Below are 18,500 nucleotides of genomic sequence, written 5' to 3'. Positions count from 1 at the left end.
GGATGCAGTAGTAAGCAAACGGACACAGTGGGCGCCTTCATGGAACTTACAGCTTAAAGCCAATATTTTGATTAATAGTTTAATAGTCATAAGATGGATTTAATAATTTACGTAATAAATTATTTGGTCATTCTAATAAAATAATTTAATACTGATAAAGTAGACTATTAATAATTTATATAATAAAACTTTTTGCTTAATCTAAGCATTTACCATAACTCTTATTGTTTGACACTTTTTTTTTAATGTGTGAGTATACCAAACTGAACATAAACCTTTTTAGATGATTTGTGATTTTATTGTGATTAGGATCATGTATTACAAACATATATTTTTGTGTTTGCTAGAGCTATAGATGTTGGCAGTATTGGAAATTGAGCTGAACTATTATCATTCCAGGGCATGTTCTGAAAACTGTTTATTGCTAAATTTTTACTGAGTCCCTGATATCAGTTTATTTCCTTGTCATTTGTCGTTCTCTTAAGAAATAAATTACAACTCATTGGAAAATACTCTGAATTATTTATGTAGCACTCTGTACTGCTGCCTTTGTTAGCCTCAGTGTACATCTGTGTTTCGCTTTCCCTCATTGGATATTGACTTTTTTAACATTCATGTGTTGTTGTATTTTAATTTACTTAATTGCATATGAAGCACTAATATTTGTCATCATTTTAAGAATCTGCATTAACGGTTCCCTAAAACAGAAGTGTTACTCAATTTCCTTATGGCAGCAGTAACATAATAATACCTAAAAAATAGCGTTAATGTTGCTTTTCTGTGTTAGACTCATGGTCTGGTTTATCCACGTTTATATTTTAAAGAAGCATACCATGAATCCCATGAGGAGAAGAGTGGTTTTAACCCATCCGTCTTTTGTCTGTTCATCAGACTTCTGTTGACTGCTTGATATGTGTTGGTACTGTCTTAGCGACTGAAATTCAGAAGTCAATTTCTCTATCCTCAAGAAGCATTGAGTCTCTCCTCCTGACTGATACTGGTACTCCCAAACTATAGTAGGCAGGATTTGCCAGACATGAATTTTTGCCAGTGTTGTGTGTGATTTGTTCCACGTCTTTGATTAATTTTTTCCAAGAGTGCACTCTCTCGTATGTAAAGTACTACTTCTGTTTAAGTTTGCCTCTTTCCATTCTTCATTCTCTTCAAATCTGATAATCACATTGACAATGAGGATTAATTTTCCTTATTTGTAACTTTCTACATCCTTCTGCACCTTTAATGTTTGCTTTTAAATTTTGGTTTCCTAGATCTCAGCATCCTCATTATTTTAATATGAACTCATGATATTTCCTTGATTATTGTGAATTATTTCAATTTATTATTGCATATTTTCTATTATGATTCTCAACATTGCAATTCTTTGTTCTTCACTTACTCCTGCGTTAAGGAGAAGTTAATGTAATCAATATATTGCAAATGACTGTATTTTAGAGAATATAGCTTAGCCCCAAAGTTAAAATGGGATATCAGATGCGCACACTACGCCCACTACCCAACAGAAGGAAAGGAGCAGTTAGGGATGAACAGAAGACTGACTTTCTTTTAAGCACTACTGGCTAGTGGCGAAGTATGGCTAGGAATTTCTCAGTATGGGAAGAGGAAGAAAGGCAACCTTCCTTTGTCTGCCTGTCTCTCTTTCACACACACGTATTTATATTTTACCTGTTTACTAATTATGATATTTATGTTTTTAGTTTCCACTGGGCTGTATTATTAGTATCTGGTAGATTCATACTTCTTTTGTACACAGTATTATTTAATAAAGCAGTAGAGACATAGTAATCCCCTAAAAAGTAGTTGATTGGGCCTCTGGTAGTTGATTTAGAATTAATGTATATATGTCTTCTCCTGGTTCTGATTTATGGGATGAGAGAGCCTCGATAAGGAAAACTATGGTAATTCAACACTGGAACAGAATTTTTAAACTAGTTGTTCTAACTTACTCAATTCCCCTTGCTTTTGCTTTTCTATGGGTATGGTTTTGAGGGAAGAGGGTGGGCATTGTAGCTCCTTGTCTTCAAAAGATTCTTTTTAGGTTAGAACAAAATTAGAATAGCCTTGATATTGACACATACTGAAATCTGTGACATCAATCTGAGTCTTTTCCTTTCAAATTCTAGTTATAAAACAGACTTAATAAAATAAAATGTAATATTAAAAGATGATAATCCAGCTTGAGAGAAGTAGTGCATTCATAAAGGGAACTTATTATTAGAATTGAGCTATTTAAGTTTCTATTTGTATAATGACAAAAACTACATGAGAAAATGCATAGTATGAGACTGGAGCCACCTGCTGGCTCATAAAATAATAATTTGTATCCTAAAGAAATATATTTCAGGCAAATGAGAAAAATCAAAAGAAACGTTTCCACTCAAACATTGGCATATTAACACTGTTTTAAAGAGTTTCCTAGTTTATGCTTTTGGAAGATTTCTGTATAGTTTAAGGTAAAATATATGTATATCTCTTAGGAAATGGATATTAGATACTACTTTTTAGAAAGTGATATACATACTTAATTGGCCAAATCTTATAGCTTTTATATCTTCTGGGTCCTTGGGTAGTGAGTGTGAGGATTTTTAGGGTGGTGGTTTTTTTTTAGAAAACACCAAATCCAGTGAAATTCTTCACAAAGCCCAGTGCTTCTGACTCCTGGAAATTGAGTCATCCTATTTTATAAATAATTATAAATAGATATTAGTATATAATAGGTGAGCATTGGTTGATACCTTATAGCATTTCATTTTTCCTTGTCTGCAGGATCTTGGTAATTTCTCATCTTTAGTTTTATTTCTCCTCTTTTAGATCTTAATATGTTATCATAAGATCTAGAAAACAGCAGAAACATTTTAGTTGGCCAAAGGCCTGTTATTGCACTTTCGCTAATGTTTTGTTTTGCAGGTCTCCTTTCTGGGTATGGAAAGCAGCCCTGTGAGGGCTCGGGGAGCTGTCTCCACTTCTAGTGAGTTCATTCTCAGTCTGTGATGAGATTAGAATCATGTAAACTCGTGAAAATTCCAAGAAGCCGTGGATGGCTGATAAACACCTCAGTTAGACTTTCTGGAAGTTCTTGGTTTCGATACAGTCTGAATTTTTCAGGGCTGGCAATCTGTCTCCACGTCCTGACTTAAGCTTTTCTGTGTGTCCATCTTAAATTGGTGAGGTAAAGTAAGATGTTTAAGCTGAGATCATTGGTTTCAAGTAGCTTTTTTTGTAACATCCTTTTTGTAGAGTCAACTCTACAAATGTTATATGACCTTTTTCTATCAGATATCTAGGAATTTGTTCCCCCTGCACGGTAGTAAAGACAGAATTTCTGGACATGACATTGCTGCTAATTACTGCCTAGCTGTCCACTTGTTAGCAAGTCAATTTAAATCTCTCATCTTTATTTTCTTAATCTGCAAAATATTATAATGTTACTAGATAAATTATTTCTTGCATTGTCTTTAGCATAGCTTTTCTTGTGGATCTATGTTTATTTTTGAAGATAACTGTAAAGGTAGACATTGATGTATTAATCATCTCTTGTATTGCTATTTCTGTTTGCATTTTATATTTTGTTTCCTTTTGCTAGAGTAATTATTTCTGTTGTCAGCACTTAAAAGAGGAAGATAATTTCCAATTGTCATAGATGCTGTATTTAACAGTAAGATGCCACACTCTCCTCCCCCTTTTTCAGCATACATTTTTATTCCTTATGAATACTATTTAAACATTTATTGCACACTTACTGTGTGCCAGGCACTGGAAACAGTAATGAATGAAACGTAATTCTTGTCTTCAGGGAGCTTTCAGTATAGTGATTTTTAGTTTGGTTACAATGTAATCTCAGCCCTGATGGTACTCCTATATCCTCTGGCGTATTCTTCTGTCTTTTTTAAGGAGTGTTAGCCTCAGACAGTCAACTTCTTTACGTCTTTGCTTGGTGATTATAGTAAATTTTGATTCTTTTAGGGTCAGGAAAGTATATGTCGACGATCTTGTAAAGATGACATATACATATTTTAGGGCATAATATATTTCTGAATGATGAGAAATTAATTTTTTCATTGCTCATGTACTGTAGGACAGTCATAAATGAGGGAAGCACAGGTTGAACTTGACACATTTAAAGAGACCTTGAAGTTAAAGAAGAACCTTTAAATCTACTGAGAATGATTCTTGGAATAATTTAAGAGGCGGAATGGGTGTTTTTGTATCCTTGAAAACTCTTTGAATGGCAACTTTATATCCTAGATTATATTTAACTTTCCCTTACCCAGCTGTTTGTCAGAGACCACAAATTGTTTTATTCCTCAATTAAGAAGTCTGAAGTCGCATTGTCTGGTTTTACATAGTTTTGCCTCTGTAAGACATTGGAGGAAAAGCTGTCATTTCAAGCATATTGTTTCTTTAGCCATCTAAGTTCGCTAGTGCCAGCAAGCTGGCACTTTTGTGGCTTTATATTTATAAATACATTTCAGTGTTTTTCACTAGGTGAGGTATGTGTTGTAGTAGAGGCCGAGAACTTATAAATTCACTTCATTATGTCCGAAAGATAATCCAAGAGACTTGTGTACGCTGGCATAGCTCTTTGCGCCTCTTTGCATGGGGAAGAAAAGGCGCTGTAAAGGAATTTTGTAGGACAGCTAACTTAAAGTGTAGTTTTATCATTAGTTCAGTATTAACATTAGTTTTTCCATTCATGTAAGTAAACTTAGGAGGTCTGCTTAAAGAAATTCAAAGCATTTTAGAAATAGTTTCATTTTAATTTCAGGCAATTTCACTGTGAGTATGTTTTATAGTACTTGTACCCAAGTCCTTATGTTAATCTTGAATGTCATCACAGCAGTGATTTTTAAAAAGGCCATTAATGTAATATAATCTGTACTTTTCTTGGGTAAAATGATTGTCATAATCAGACGATTATTGTAATATTCTGACACCATTCCTGAGATGTCCTATTATGTGAAATAAAAAGATAATGATAGTGATTCTGATGATTGGGGTATAATACAGGCATAATGTGGTGTGTCTACTGATACCTTATCTTTACTTTCATATCTCTTGATCTCCTTCATAAGGTTGACATCATCACTTATTTTTACCTTTTCTCCTACTTTAACACACAGGGATGTGAGATTATTTCAACTCCTGATCAAGACCATACTGACTTTACCAAGTGCCTTGACGTGCTCCAAAAGAAGATAGAAGAAAAAGACCTACAGGTGAGACATGCCCCTGTCTGATGGTTGGAATCTTACTGCCCAGTATGTGAAAGATCCTGTTTAAAGTTTTTACTCATCTGAAACTGTTATTTGCTTTTGCGCTGATTTTTTGGGTTCTGTGTCAGGTTTTTTCAATACATCAAATAAATCCGTACTTAGCTGCCAAAACATTAACGTGAGCACTTAAGCCAGAGGTCACAGACTGAAATATCTTACAGTGGTGAGGTCACAAAGTGGGTCAAGTGGGCCTTGTATAAAGTAATCCAAACTGGCAGCTCATTTTTGGTCTAAAGTAAGTAGAAACTTTTCATCTCTGGTTGATTGTTGTTATGAAGAGCTATCTGTTTTTTTTATATGTGTGTTTAAATATTGTCTGGGCAAAACAAACAAATGTGGCTCAGATATGATCTATGAGTCATCATTGCAAAGTCTTATATAAACAAAATGTTATCAACTTTTTTTTAAATCAGAGAAGAGTCTGCTGCTTTGTATTTATGGACCCTTTAAGGCATTCAGTGATGATTTTTCACCTAGCATTCAGCTGTTTAATCACATTAATGAGCTAATACACGTTTATATTTTATTATATTTTACAATATTTTTTGATACTTGTTGAAATGGTGTGCAAAAATTTTTAAGTCTGTGTTTAATAAAGATCAACAAAATTAAACCCCAAGTGTGGAATGACAGTTGACCGTTATTTTCCTGGCAGGGGCAAGAAGGTAAGCTGAGATGCATAATAAAATATGTAATTTTAAGCTAAGAAAACTAGAAAGACACTCTTGTACATTGGAATGCTTTTTTTTTTTTGGTGAGTAAAATTGTACCTGAACTAACATCTGTGCCAGTCTTCCTCTATTTTATGTGGGGTGCTGCCACAGCATGGCTTGACAAGCAGTGCTAAGTCCATGTCCAGGATCTGAACCTGTGAACCCAAGCCACCAATTCAGAGCACGTGAACCTAACCACTATGCCACCAGCCCAGCCCCTAGAATACTTCTGATAGTACAAATAATAGGAGATGCATTTCCATCTGGCCTCCATCAAGTGAGATAGGGCAGTCTTCAGACACAGCTCAGTCAGATCTCATATCTGTTATTTGGTTGTCTTGGCTCTGCTGTTTAGGCTTTATCTTCAGCCTGGTTTCCCTGATTGTCTCCAGGGGCCACCTGTAGCAACTTTTTACCGCTTGTCATTTGGGGGGTTAAGGGGAAGGGACATCACTTCCCACCATGATCAAACTTAAGTCCTGAGATCTCTCCATTAGGCCACTCTTGGTTTTGGCCAACAGGATGAGAGTATCCTGATTGTCTTGGATTGGAGCAGGGGGTGGGATCAATCTACGTGTCTCATGTAGTCCACCTATGTGACTAATATCCATGTGGCAGGACAAGGTAGGTGTTGGAGAAGCAACTCTAACAAAAACTTACTGCCTCGCAAAAGTTGATCAAAGGTTGATTCTAGTATCTATTTACTAAGTTGAGGCAGCAGACCCTTTTCTCCCTTTGAAGAAAACCCTTGTTAACTATCGTAATTGGCAAGTAACTCATTGCACAAACTCAACAAAAGTAGTTGAGCGAACATTTCTCATCTCTGTTGTAGCTTGAATTATACCAAATGTATTGTGCTATTTCCAGCAATAAATTGCTATAATTAAATATTTGTTTAATGAAAACAGAGCACAGCCCATTGAGAGTTATCTGCTTCATCCAGACATAGCTGATTTTGAGTTTCTTAGAAAAAATATTATAAATCTTCGCAATTGTGTTTCAATTTGCCCAGCACCTCCAGTGAAATAATTGAAAGCTGGGAATGCAATTATGTGAGTCTTGTTTGTTGTGTCTAATTGATAGTATCTATAATACAGTATTCTGTCCTTGAATCTCGGAACAAATAATCATATCTCAAACTCAACAAGACCAAAATCCAGAGAGAACCTCAAACTGGGGGAAAGGGTGATCAGGTGTATATGATCTGTGAAACAAGTCTGACAAAGCCTTGGCCAGTCCAGTGGGGAGGCCTGAAGTGAAAGTACCTGTTAGAGGACTCCTGCATTGGGCAGAAAGGGCCAGACTCTCCTCCTCCCAATGTGCTTAGTCAGGGACTAGATGCTGCCAGAGATGACTGTGTCCTTGGTGGCATGCTGTGCTGCATCCTGAAGGAGTTGCCACTGGACCATGACAACTAACTGCCCTCTTCACAGCTCAACAATGGGTTCCTTCTGGGGGAGATGGAGTAGTGTACCTGCATGGCTGCCACTGGCCCCTGGCGTGAGATGGTCCCAGTGCATTCTTCAGCCTCATCTTGCATCACTGTTTCTCTTTGTTCCTCAAATATGCCATATTCCCTCTACTCTACTGCCTTAAGGTCTTTTTGCATATGCTGCCCCCTCTGCCTAGAACTTTTTGAATACTTTTTGTATTCTTCCTTGTCTTTACCTAGACCACGGTGGCAGAGTGTGCCTGACCTCCTTAAGGAGGACTTTCCTTCACCATCCCTCTAGGTTAGACTCCTCACTTCTATACTCCCTTTATTTCTCTTCTAAGGCACTCTGAACATGTCTAATAATTTTGTTATTATTTCTAGTTGTTTGCCGGAATCCTTTCTTCCCAGTTTGACTGTATAGTCATGAACCTGGGATCAGGTCTGTCTTATTCACAACTGAACAGCAGCTGTTTGAATGTACGAGGTGCTCTGGGAATGTTGGGTCTGTGTTATGCACTATGGGAATGCACGGGAGAGTAGAACATAACACAGTTAGGGCAAAGGCTTTTTGAGAGGGCTGAGACATAATAAACAAATAGGAATTTGTGAAGGGGAGAAGAGTGGGCAAGGAGAAGTGGTGTGCTGCACAGGGAGGCTGGATGGCATGTCAGTGACTGATGGCAGATAGTCTGAAGAGTTTTAAAATGGAGAATGGTGTGATTAGCTTGGTGTTTTAAAAAGCATAGGTAGATAAACTGAAGGCTATGTTACTCACAATGAAAACGTTCCAAGATAGCTCTCATTCACACTGAAAGAGGTGGTTATATTATATCTGGCGAAATGGGGTATCGTGAGCTTCCGCCTGACTTTTCATTTAACCTGCCAGTACAAAGTTGTGTTTGATTTAATATAATAGCAAAAGCAGAGCAAGATTAGAAAGATTAGGAAGGAAAGTAAGGGAGGATTCCCCTCCACACGTCCTCCTATCCCAAATGAGAGCACCACGAGGGCTTTTAAACATTTCTCCGTCAAATACACATAAACTGCATCAAAAAATCCTTTATACTTCTCCACCTAATAAATCTTATCAAATTCTCATACATTTCTGTTTTTCCACTTATTAAATTGTAAATTTAAATTTGTAATCAAAGTGCCTGTATTTTATAGTAAGATCTTATTAGCATATACTATAAAAATGTTAATTATAATCTAAGTAAATTGAATGCAAAGTAGTATTTAATATGTTAAGGAACTATACTGCATAACATTAGAATTTTTTAAAATTTAGATGAGGGTCTGTCCTTATCTTAAAAGAGTTTACTATCTAGAACATGAGATTAATTAAAAAAAAAAAGATTTCCCTAAATTACCTTATTTATTTATTTATCTATTTTAAACCTGCCAACGCTCAACTTTTATTCTTCTGCAAAAAGGTTCTCTGATACAAGTGAATTTTTAATACTTTGCTTTTGTATTTGCCATTTGCTTAACTGTACCTGGGCCATGAATAATATATTACCAGGAGGCCATCTGATATGACAGAATCTTCAAAGAGTACGTATATTTTCTGATGCTGTGATACGCACTTGAGATCTAAACCCTGGAATTCAGTGGAAAATATTAAAAGCAATGGCTCCAAGTTTCTCAAACTGTAAGATGTATGTTGCTTAGGATGAAGCAGAAATAAATCTAGATTATAAGGCCCTAAGAATAACAAGTCTCCTAAAATACAGTCTAGGATATTTCCTAGTATTATATGGCAATAAAATTAGTTACTTCAGTTTCTGATATTTTAAACACAGTCTTTGTATTAGACGAAATTTGGACAGAAAATTTGCCATTAATTTCACACTGTATTTGTGTAGATTCAAACTTTTTCTAGTTTTATTTGCTAAAACTTCAGTACATTTAGCCCATTTATAGTATGTTGTTTTTTAAGCAATTTTATAACTACAAATTAAATACTACATAAAGACTATAGGATTATTACATATTATATTAAGGTTTTTAAAATTCTTTTAGTAGCCTGAGCAGGTATTGAATTGTGATTTATATGTATTAAGATAGTTTCTATGTATTTGTATCTGAGTTGGAGTTCTTGGCTATTGATGATTAGGACTTTCGTAAGGAATATTGGTCTTTCTACTTAATTCCTTCATGGCATTTCTCAGGTAGATACATTATGTTTCTACATCTGCAAATACTATGAGTTTTAGAGTATTTATTTATATCCACTAATTATGAGTATTGGGGTTAGGTATACCTTGTTGTTTTGTAATGGACCAATGGCTTTGTTTTATGTTTGTACTAAATATTCTTGCTCCTCACTTAAAAATCAAATTTAAGACTGACTGTATCTGATTGGAGTAATTACTCATCAGTATAGTAAGATCTGACCCGTAGGGTTGCAGGGGGAACGAGAGAGTGCTCTGGGAAGTATCTTCCAAGTCCTCCGGCGTCTTCAGCGCAGCCTGCTCTCCCGAGCTGATGTCTTAGGCAAGATTCCCATCTCATCTAAAGCAAATAGAGTCACTCTGTTGTGTGTGTAAACATGTATTCTGGAAAGGGATAAATACTACCTTTACAGTACAGAAACCTGGCAGATTACTTACTTAATTAATCAGATTAATTAATCTGATTAGTTAATCAAGTAATCAGAGTTAATATCATTAGTGATAGTGCAGGTTGATAGCTCATAACCCTCAAGATAGATATAGGGTGAGACGGACAGTTCTAGAGTTCCTCCCTAAAACCTGTAATCCCAGTTTAATCTTTAAAATAAATCAGAGAAATCCAAATTGAAGATTATTCTACAGAATAGCTGACCAAATTACACTAATTACATTTTCAAGGTCCTGAAAAGCAAGGAAAGATTGAGAAACTGCCACAAACCAGAGATGAAAGAGACATGAAAACTAAATGCAATGTGGTATTCTGATTTATATCCTGACACAGGAAAAGGACATTCGTGGAAAAACTGGTGAAATGTGAATTGAGTCCAGAGTTTAGTTAATAGCAGTGTGGCAGTGTCAGTCTTAGTTGTGACAAATGTACCTTGGTTATATAAGATGTTAACATTGGCAGGAGCCTGATGAAGGATATACTTTCTGTACTGTCTTTGCAACTTTTTACTAAATCTAGAATTATTCCAAAATGAAAAAGTTGACTTGAAAAAAATGTATTCACTGTTTCAAATATGCTATGACTGTGGAATGATGTAATAACCTTTTTGACATGACTCACAGTAATATAGAAGAAAAAGGCAAGTACTCCTTAGCACTTAGGCAGATCGAAATACCTTTTTATAAACTCTCTCACCTTTAATGTGTTTCCTCAACAAGTTTAAATTGCAAGTCTCTGGTGCATGTTTAGGCAACTATTTTACGTGAAGACTGTGCCTGCTTGAGCATCTTAGCTGGGCCCGTGATGGTGTTTAAACTATAGTGACAGCCCAAGTCCTCACGCTTCCCAGTTCCCCAAGAGATCTACTACAAAGTGTGGTAGGACTCAGTCAAAGACAGAACTGGCACCAGATGTGATTTTATCAGGAGTGACTCTTTGAGGTATAATTGACATACAACATTTTATTAGTTTCCTGTGTACAACATAATGATTCGATATTTGTATATATTGCAAAATGATCACCACAATAAGTCAAGTTAACATTCTAGCATCTTTCTTTTGGACATACTCTAATTTTACAAGAATTGTGTTAATATCAGAACCTTGGATTAAATGGAGTACTCCTTACACATGGAAGTGTTTTCTGGGGAGGTCTTCAACTTCCCCTATTCCCAGGGACCCAGCGAGAATGGCATCTGTACGTTTAGTAGTGGAATCCAACAGGGAGGTGAGTTGCACCTCAGCTAACCGCTGTTTGCACCGTGCCTGGATGGAGGGAGATGAGGGAGATGTGCTCCAGCCTCTCCAGCCTCTCCAGCCCTGCGATGGCCGTTGTGTGCCTGATGCTCACCGAGGGATGTATTACTCCGAGATTAGTCAGAAGTGTACTTTAGAGTCCAAAGGTGTACTTTCTCCCCGTAGATGGACTATGGAAGCTACTGGGGATCTTTTTCCAATCAATTTAACAAATTTTTATCTAGTACCTGTCTGCTAAGTCATTATGCTATAATTAGGGGACTAAATCCGCAGCCTCAAGTAGTCTCCAGTCTAATAGAGGAGACAAGTACAGGTAAGTGTAGAATAATCCAGACTATAAGAAATGCTTTAACTTGCCTCTGCAGAATAGACTCCACTTTGTTTGTTAATAATTATTCATATAGAACCCTTCTCTATTTCACCTTTTAACTTTTCCTTTGAGAAAATGGAATGTGATTTTCTTTTTTATTGAAATTGCAGCTTGTATCAGTGAGGCCTTCCGTGACCACTTTATTTAAAATAGCACCTGTCGCCCCAGCTCCTCTCCCATCTCTTGGCTCAGCAGTCCGATACCCTTCCCTGCTTGATTTTCTCTATATGATGTATTTAGGGTATTTGTTTCTATTACGTCTTCACTCACTGGAATGTAAACTTCGTGTGGGCAGGGAATTGTGCATGTTCATTGTCTGCAATATCCCCAGCACCGAAAACAATACCTGGCACATTGTGGGCACTCCATAAATATTTATTGAGATTGAATATGTAAATATAAGAGGAAATCCTTTCTTTGCAAACCTTTTTATCAAATGTTGGCAAACTTTTTTGAGTAATCTGCTTTAACTTTAACAAGGCTTGTTCCACTGCCCCAGCTCTGTCGCATTAGAATTGAAAATTTTTTGGTTTTCACAGTACGTGGTGAGATCCGCTGTTATTTGATCATATGTGTACCTGCGATTTTCCTCTTCATTTTCTCAGGCAGGGGATGCCCATTGTGTGTAATTAAAAATAGTACGGTTCATATGATATCTTCTTTCCATTTCATTAATTGGTATTTTATAACTTCTGGGACCTACTTCTTTTTCCAAGTTTTAAGTTACTTGTGAAAGTCGAGAGCTAAAAAATGAGGGCATATAGGGGTTGTCTCATTAGCCATCACCACTGCAAACTTGATAAGAATAAATCTTGCCAACTTCCTTGAAGGAATACTGATAGCAATACCGTACAATTCCAACATCATCTCTGTAGCTGACGCAATGTAAGACTTTTACGACAAGTTTCTCGACCTTCTTGCCTGTGCCTATCTACCTTAAAGAGGTGTTGTAAACTTAAATTGATAACTTTTCTGAGATTCTAGAAAGCAACATGATGTACACACACACACACACACACACACACACACACAGACACAGACACACAGACACACAGATATTCAGCTATACGTAAGTTTGTCTACACAAATCACCTCTTGATTTTTAGTATGTAGTCAACAGTGTTCTCTTTGTTGAGTGCCAGAGTAACTACTTCCACATTCAGGTTCTGGAACAAATGCTGTACAAGTGAAATATCAGACGAGGAAGCAAGGAGAAGAAAAATATTTGCGGACGAGTGAACAAGCAGGCTATTTCCTAGGTCATTTTGGAGAATCCTTCAAAAGAGAAATTCCTTCTTAGAGACCAGAAATCTTTCTTAAGTGCTGGGGAACTAGAGAAAATGGATACTCCCAGTGGTTTGAAGTGACTCAGGAGATGTTGCTACGGATATAAAAAGCTGACTGCCTTAGAGGCTGTGGCAGCCTGATCCATCCCCGCCAGAGGAGAGGCTGCTTTTATAGGCCCTGGGACAAGGGTTAAGTTTATCTGCTTACCAGGAATGTCAGTTGATGATTCACTTGCCAGATAAAATTTCTTATTAATGCAAAGAACTACAGATAGGGTTGGTGGGATGTTCTTCTGCAGAGGAAATGCTGACCTTAGATGAAAAGAGCTATTTTATTTTGAGTTACTGTATTGTGAAGATACAGAAACTGCAGAGGGAGGAGGAACTGTGTCTTGAGGACTTCTGTGAGAATACTGCACATAGAATAGAACATCCTGAAATTGCTTAGTAGATTATCAAATTTCTCTTTCTCATTCTGCATATCCCTTAGCAAAACATACTACATGTGGCAGTACCTACATCCGTAATTATGATTGTTTATGATGATAGTATCTATATTTTTAAGAAATTATTTGCTTATAGTTTTTTTTTTTTTTTTTTTTAGATTTTATTTTTTTTCCTTTTTTCTCCCCAAAGCCCCCTGGTACGTAGTTGTACATTCTTCGTTGTGGGTCCTTCCAGTTGTGGCATGTGGGACGCCACCTCAGCGTGGTTTGATGAGCAGTGCTATGTCCACTCCCAGGATTCGAACCAACGAAACACTGGGCTGCCTGCAGCAGAGCGCGCAAACTTAACCACTCAGCCATGAGGCCAGCCCCTATTTGCTTATAGTTTAAGTCATGACTGAAGAACTGAAACGATGTTACTGCTTATCACAGGAATGTGTATATCAGATCAGTATATTTTCAGTGGTAGTTAAGTAATCAGGAGAAGAGAGATATATACATAGAAATACATTCTTTGTGTTAGGTGATGAGCCTGGATATCTCAGAAAGTTCTGTTGAAATCAGAGGAGAAGATGGAATCCTATAGTATTCACTTTGCATCCTTCTTCTCTTTTAGTAGCTGGATGTAGATGTCTTTCTGCTTCCATGACTTTCTATTTTTCCAGCAGCAGGTCCATGGTCAATGCATTCCATGGTCAATGTGTTGGTCCATGAAAGCAAGAAGCATACTAAAATCCAGGTGCATAGAGTATAAGATGAGTATAGAAAATAAGATGATACCAGCTTCTTTCCTGTATCCGCTGTGAACTTTCCCCAATCAACACATATGTGAATGCGTGTAATTCCCAGTATGAACAGCTGGATCAAGATATTTTGAAACATATTAGGAAATAAGAATTCAAAGTATGCTGATTACATTTTGGTTCTGTTTCCTCATCCATTTCTACTAGAAATTTTAGATGCCTATAAAATTTACCCTCAAGATTCTTATTTTTAAGCATCCATAAAAATAAAGGAAATTATTTCAGAAAGGAAAAAATTATTGAACAAATATTTTATCCCACATTGCACTCAGTTTACTATTGTGCTCATGGATGTAGAATATATTTGGCAAAACAGCAAATAGCTTGCTTATAGCTGAGGTAAATCTGAGGATGATGAGGTGATCAGCGACTGTGTATACATGATTAGCTGGAGCAAACTTACTACACTGCAAGAAATAAGCTTGAAGTAACTAATGTCACTGCAGTAACAGTTTTACCATTCTCACTTGGCATTATAGAATGGTCCAGTGCAAATCTAGAAACCAGAGCGTTAATGACCAACTGCAAAATTTGCACTAAAATGTTCTCTATTTTCCCAGAAGGTAGGAAGGGGATAATTAATGTAAACTGTTTGTATTGCACCAGATGCAAAACCTAAGGATTGCACTACAGCAAGTCTGATAGCCAGCTATTATAAACTGGTCAATAAAAAATGCAGAGAGTTTTATACCACTAAACCTTGTGAAAATAATGCACCCAAAGTACTACAGATAGCTGAATCTAATCCGTTTAGACATGGGAACCAAGAGTTTCATTTATCACTTTGGACAAGAATATGCAGCAAAAACTTATTTTATGGCTGAAGCAAAGCAAGAAATATGTTGGGTGAAAATGAATCATGATGATGCAAGAGAGGATAATTGCTATTAAAAATGATCACAAGTGTAGAATACTAATCTTCTGGGACCAAAGCCTCTCTTACCAAAGTCAGTCTGTTTGCAAAAAGGTTTGGAAAATTATCTGTCTCCCTTCAACTTTCTCAGTGGAGGTAATGACTAAAGAAAGAGGATACAGATTCCGTTTCCTAGTGCTTCACAGCCCAGTTTCTGCAGAATGGGAAAAATGACAGTTTGATGCTCTTTCAAATGCTCAGCTGTAGTATGACATCATACATGCTAGAAAGTTTTTAGCCAGAGCAAGAAATATCTGGTGCTTTTTGAGTAGGATGGTCAAAAAGGAAGATATGAATTTTTTTGTTCATCTACGTAGGAATTGTTTAGATTGTATGAACAACATTTATGTAACACAAATTGTAATATTCTTTCAAACTCCACTTCCAAATAGCCAGTTGTTTCAGAATGTGATATAAGTCATAATTTCCTTCATCATTTTACGCTAATTACCAACTGCACTGAAAATGCTATGCTAGGTATTTTGAGTGTTCCAAACCACAAATAATGTATTTTTCCATTTCTCTTGACCGTCGTAATTCAAAAGGAATGGTTTCGAATTCCTTTTCCCTAGAAATATCTTCATATCCTGACAGTGTGAGAGGTTTGGAGACCATAATCACCCCTAGTAAATTTTATAATATTCACGTTATTTCTTTATACAGACTGTGATTTTATGTAATTTTACTTACTCATAAATATATTCCTGACTCTTCAAAGAATTTAATTTTCAGCAGAGATAATAGAATAAGATCATGTATAAAAACCCTATGAGTGTGTGTTTTATTTATTCTATTCAGTTCTCCTTGGCGCTCACTTCCTGATATAGAGAAATGTAAATAAATGCAAATTCACTCTTGCCATCCTTGGTGTACTTACATGGGAAGGAAAAATAACAAATTTCCACCTTTATATATATATCACACTGTGGTTTTGTTTATATGGAAAAGATGTCCCGTCCCCAGGGAGCTCAGTGATATGGCTTGAGAACCTTTCATCCAGTTAATCAAGGAAATATTATTAATCAGGACAGATCTGTGAGGAAAGACAGCACTGTTATTACAACCAGGCTTGAAATGTTGAACTAAAACATTCAAAACCTTGCCCAGGGTAAATCAAAAAAGCATTTCATCGTTCTGGGAATGAGCTCAGTCATTGTCCTATACTCAGTCATGACCAGGGTACCTGAAATTAAAGAGTTTTCAGGGATTCTTAATGACACTCTGAGGGTAAACAAAGAAAAACTCAAACAGTATGTTCAGTAAAAGTTCAAAGGACAAGAAGTGGTCACAGCAGCCGTCAGTGTTAGAAACATTGTGTGGGGTCAACATATGAAGAATCTTTAATCTCTAGATAAAGATTTGAATTTTGAACCACAGATAATGGTAATAATCCATTTTCTGAACTATCTTGATAATTTAGAAAAATTTAGAAAAATAGTGTAATGTATGAAAGCTGAGTTGGAGGGTGGAAATTCTAATGACAGTAATGAAAGAATTAATAATAGGATTCTTTGAAGAATAACTCTTTAGTCGTTGTCCTCATCAAGAGTCTGAGAAAGAAATAGGGACCTTAGAAAATAGACTTAAAATATATACTTGATGATGACTGCTCTTCTTTTTGTTTGCCAAAGACAAAGCATAAACATGGCAACCGTTCAACTAACACACATCTGTTACGTGCATGCAGGCCGCTCGGCTAAGTGTTGGAGGTTGAGAAATGCAACTACATGAGATGCGGTTTCTGACTCTAAGAATTCGTGGCCTTTGGAGTGGATGCCCTTGTAAGCAGATTATCCTGATACATTGTCGATAGTGCTTTAGTACAGGTGTGATCAGACAGGTGAGAAGCCTGTGGAAGTGAACTTTCTCCAGTGTAGACTCTCCTCATGCAGGTGGTGACTCAGCTTTGTCTGGAAGGTAGAATAGGAGCTAACCAGAAAAGGGGAGTGTTTTATTCTGAAGATTCAAGCTTAAAGGTAAAATTCTTAGGTTTGGGATATCAAAGGGCCACTAACACTGAAAGTACTAATCACATATACACACTTGGTTAGTGCAATACTTATACCTTTTTCCTTTCACAAGCCAACAGAATGAACTAGCAGAGAGGGGACCACACACACACAGCCTTATTGGGAGGGTCAGTCCCTCCTGGCCTCCTCCATTGCTGACTTGCAGCCAGTGTCAGGGGCCTCTGCCAGCAAGTTTCTTACATTCTGCACTGGGAGGTTGGAGTCCCTCGGCTGAGCTCTCCAGAGAGGCACAGGGACAGAATAAGTTCCCGATGGTCAGTGAGGGTATGAGCTGCCTGAGCTTTTATGCTAAAAGCTTTACCATGGTTGATAGCAGTCGGGTGTCTTAGCCTGGATCGCTATGCTTGCCTCCATAGCTTTCTCTCAAATGCTAACAGGTTTGTATACATTGCTCACTTTTCAGGTATAAATATGCCCCCTCTCTGCATTCTTTTTTTTTTTTTTAACTTTTCTTTAAAATAGCATATTCAAAAACAAGTTTTGTGTAAACTTTATGACGTTTCTTAATAACAACATATTTACAATTTGACAAAGTTGGATAAAAACACTGTTCAAACAGGTTTATTTTTTTTAGGAAGTGGAGGTGGGCATCCTTTGAAAATACAGGAATCACACCCTTTACAGGGAGGGAGAGTAAAGGGGACGGTCCAGGCACTGAGATTTGAAATCTTGTGTTGTCTTCTGAGAACTAAAGCATTTCTAGAATGTACATGGGCTGGAAGTTGAGGAGGTGACTATGGAGGAGATTGGACTTTATCTTGTAGATTCTGGAAAGCCGATGCTTGATTTTAAGGAGAACATTGGCATGATCAGATTTGAGATGTAGAAAGCTTCCTCTCATAATCAAGTGGAAGATGGCTTGGTTATAGAAGCCCAGGAAGGAGGCCACTGGGGTTATCCAGGTAAGAATGATGATGCCTCAATTAAGGCTGCAGCGGGGAGGATGGAGTAGGAATTATTTTAGAAAAATCCTGAATTTTCTTAGACTTCTCATCTGTGAACAGAAGCCTCGTTATGCTGCCCAAACAGACTTACGTTAAACCGTGACTCCTTGGGCCTGCTTGAAATTTAAATGGGATCCCCATAGTGTTGTTTCCACAAACTGCCAAGATCCAGCCAGGTGTATTCCGTGCTTGTCAGTACAGTATATTCTGATACCATAAAATCTGAGGACTTTAATTTCTCTGGTGTCTCATTGTTCTTCACATCGGTCACTGGAATTATTTTATAGGCTTATTAAAACATATTTGATATTGCTGGTTTTTTGTCAGTTTCTTTTTGCTCTGTCTTGATCTGACTCTTTTCTTTGTAGCTTGAGTTGGGTCTTCCATCTT

General features: G+C 36.9%; 1 protein-coding gene across 4 annotated transcripts in view; it reads left to right on the top strand.

The window, feature by feature from the left end:
* TPK1 (thiamin pyrophosphokinase 1) overlaps nucleotides 1-18,500 on the top strand; it is a 325,030-nt gene that overhangs the window by 163,134 nt on the left and 143,396 nt on the right. For all 4 annotated transcript variants that reach the window (XM_005609478.4, XM_014739331.3, XM_023639892.2 and 1 more), the window contains one exon: nucleotides 5,139-5,234. In XM_005609478.4, coding sequence (XP_005609535.1) covers nucleotides 5,139-5,234 — 96 coding nt within the window. The remainder of the gene's footprint in view (nucleotides 1-5,138; nucleotides 5,235-18,500) is intronic.

Source organism: Equus caballus, chromosome 4 (genome assembly GCF_041296265.1).
Source record: "Equus caballus isolate H_3958 breed thoroughbred chromosome 4, TB-T2T, whole genome shotgun sequence".
NCBI lineage: Eukaryota > Metazoa > Chordata > Mammalia > Perissodactyla > Equidae > Equus > Equus caballus.
The sequence above is the reverse complement of the archived record's forward strand: the minus strand, read 5'-3'. Positions and strand labels throughout refer to the sequence as shown.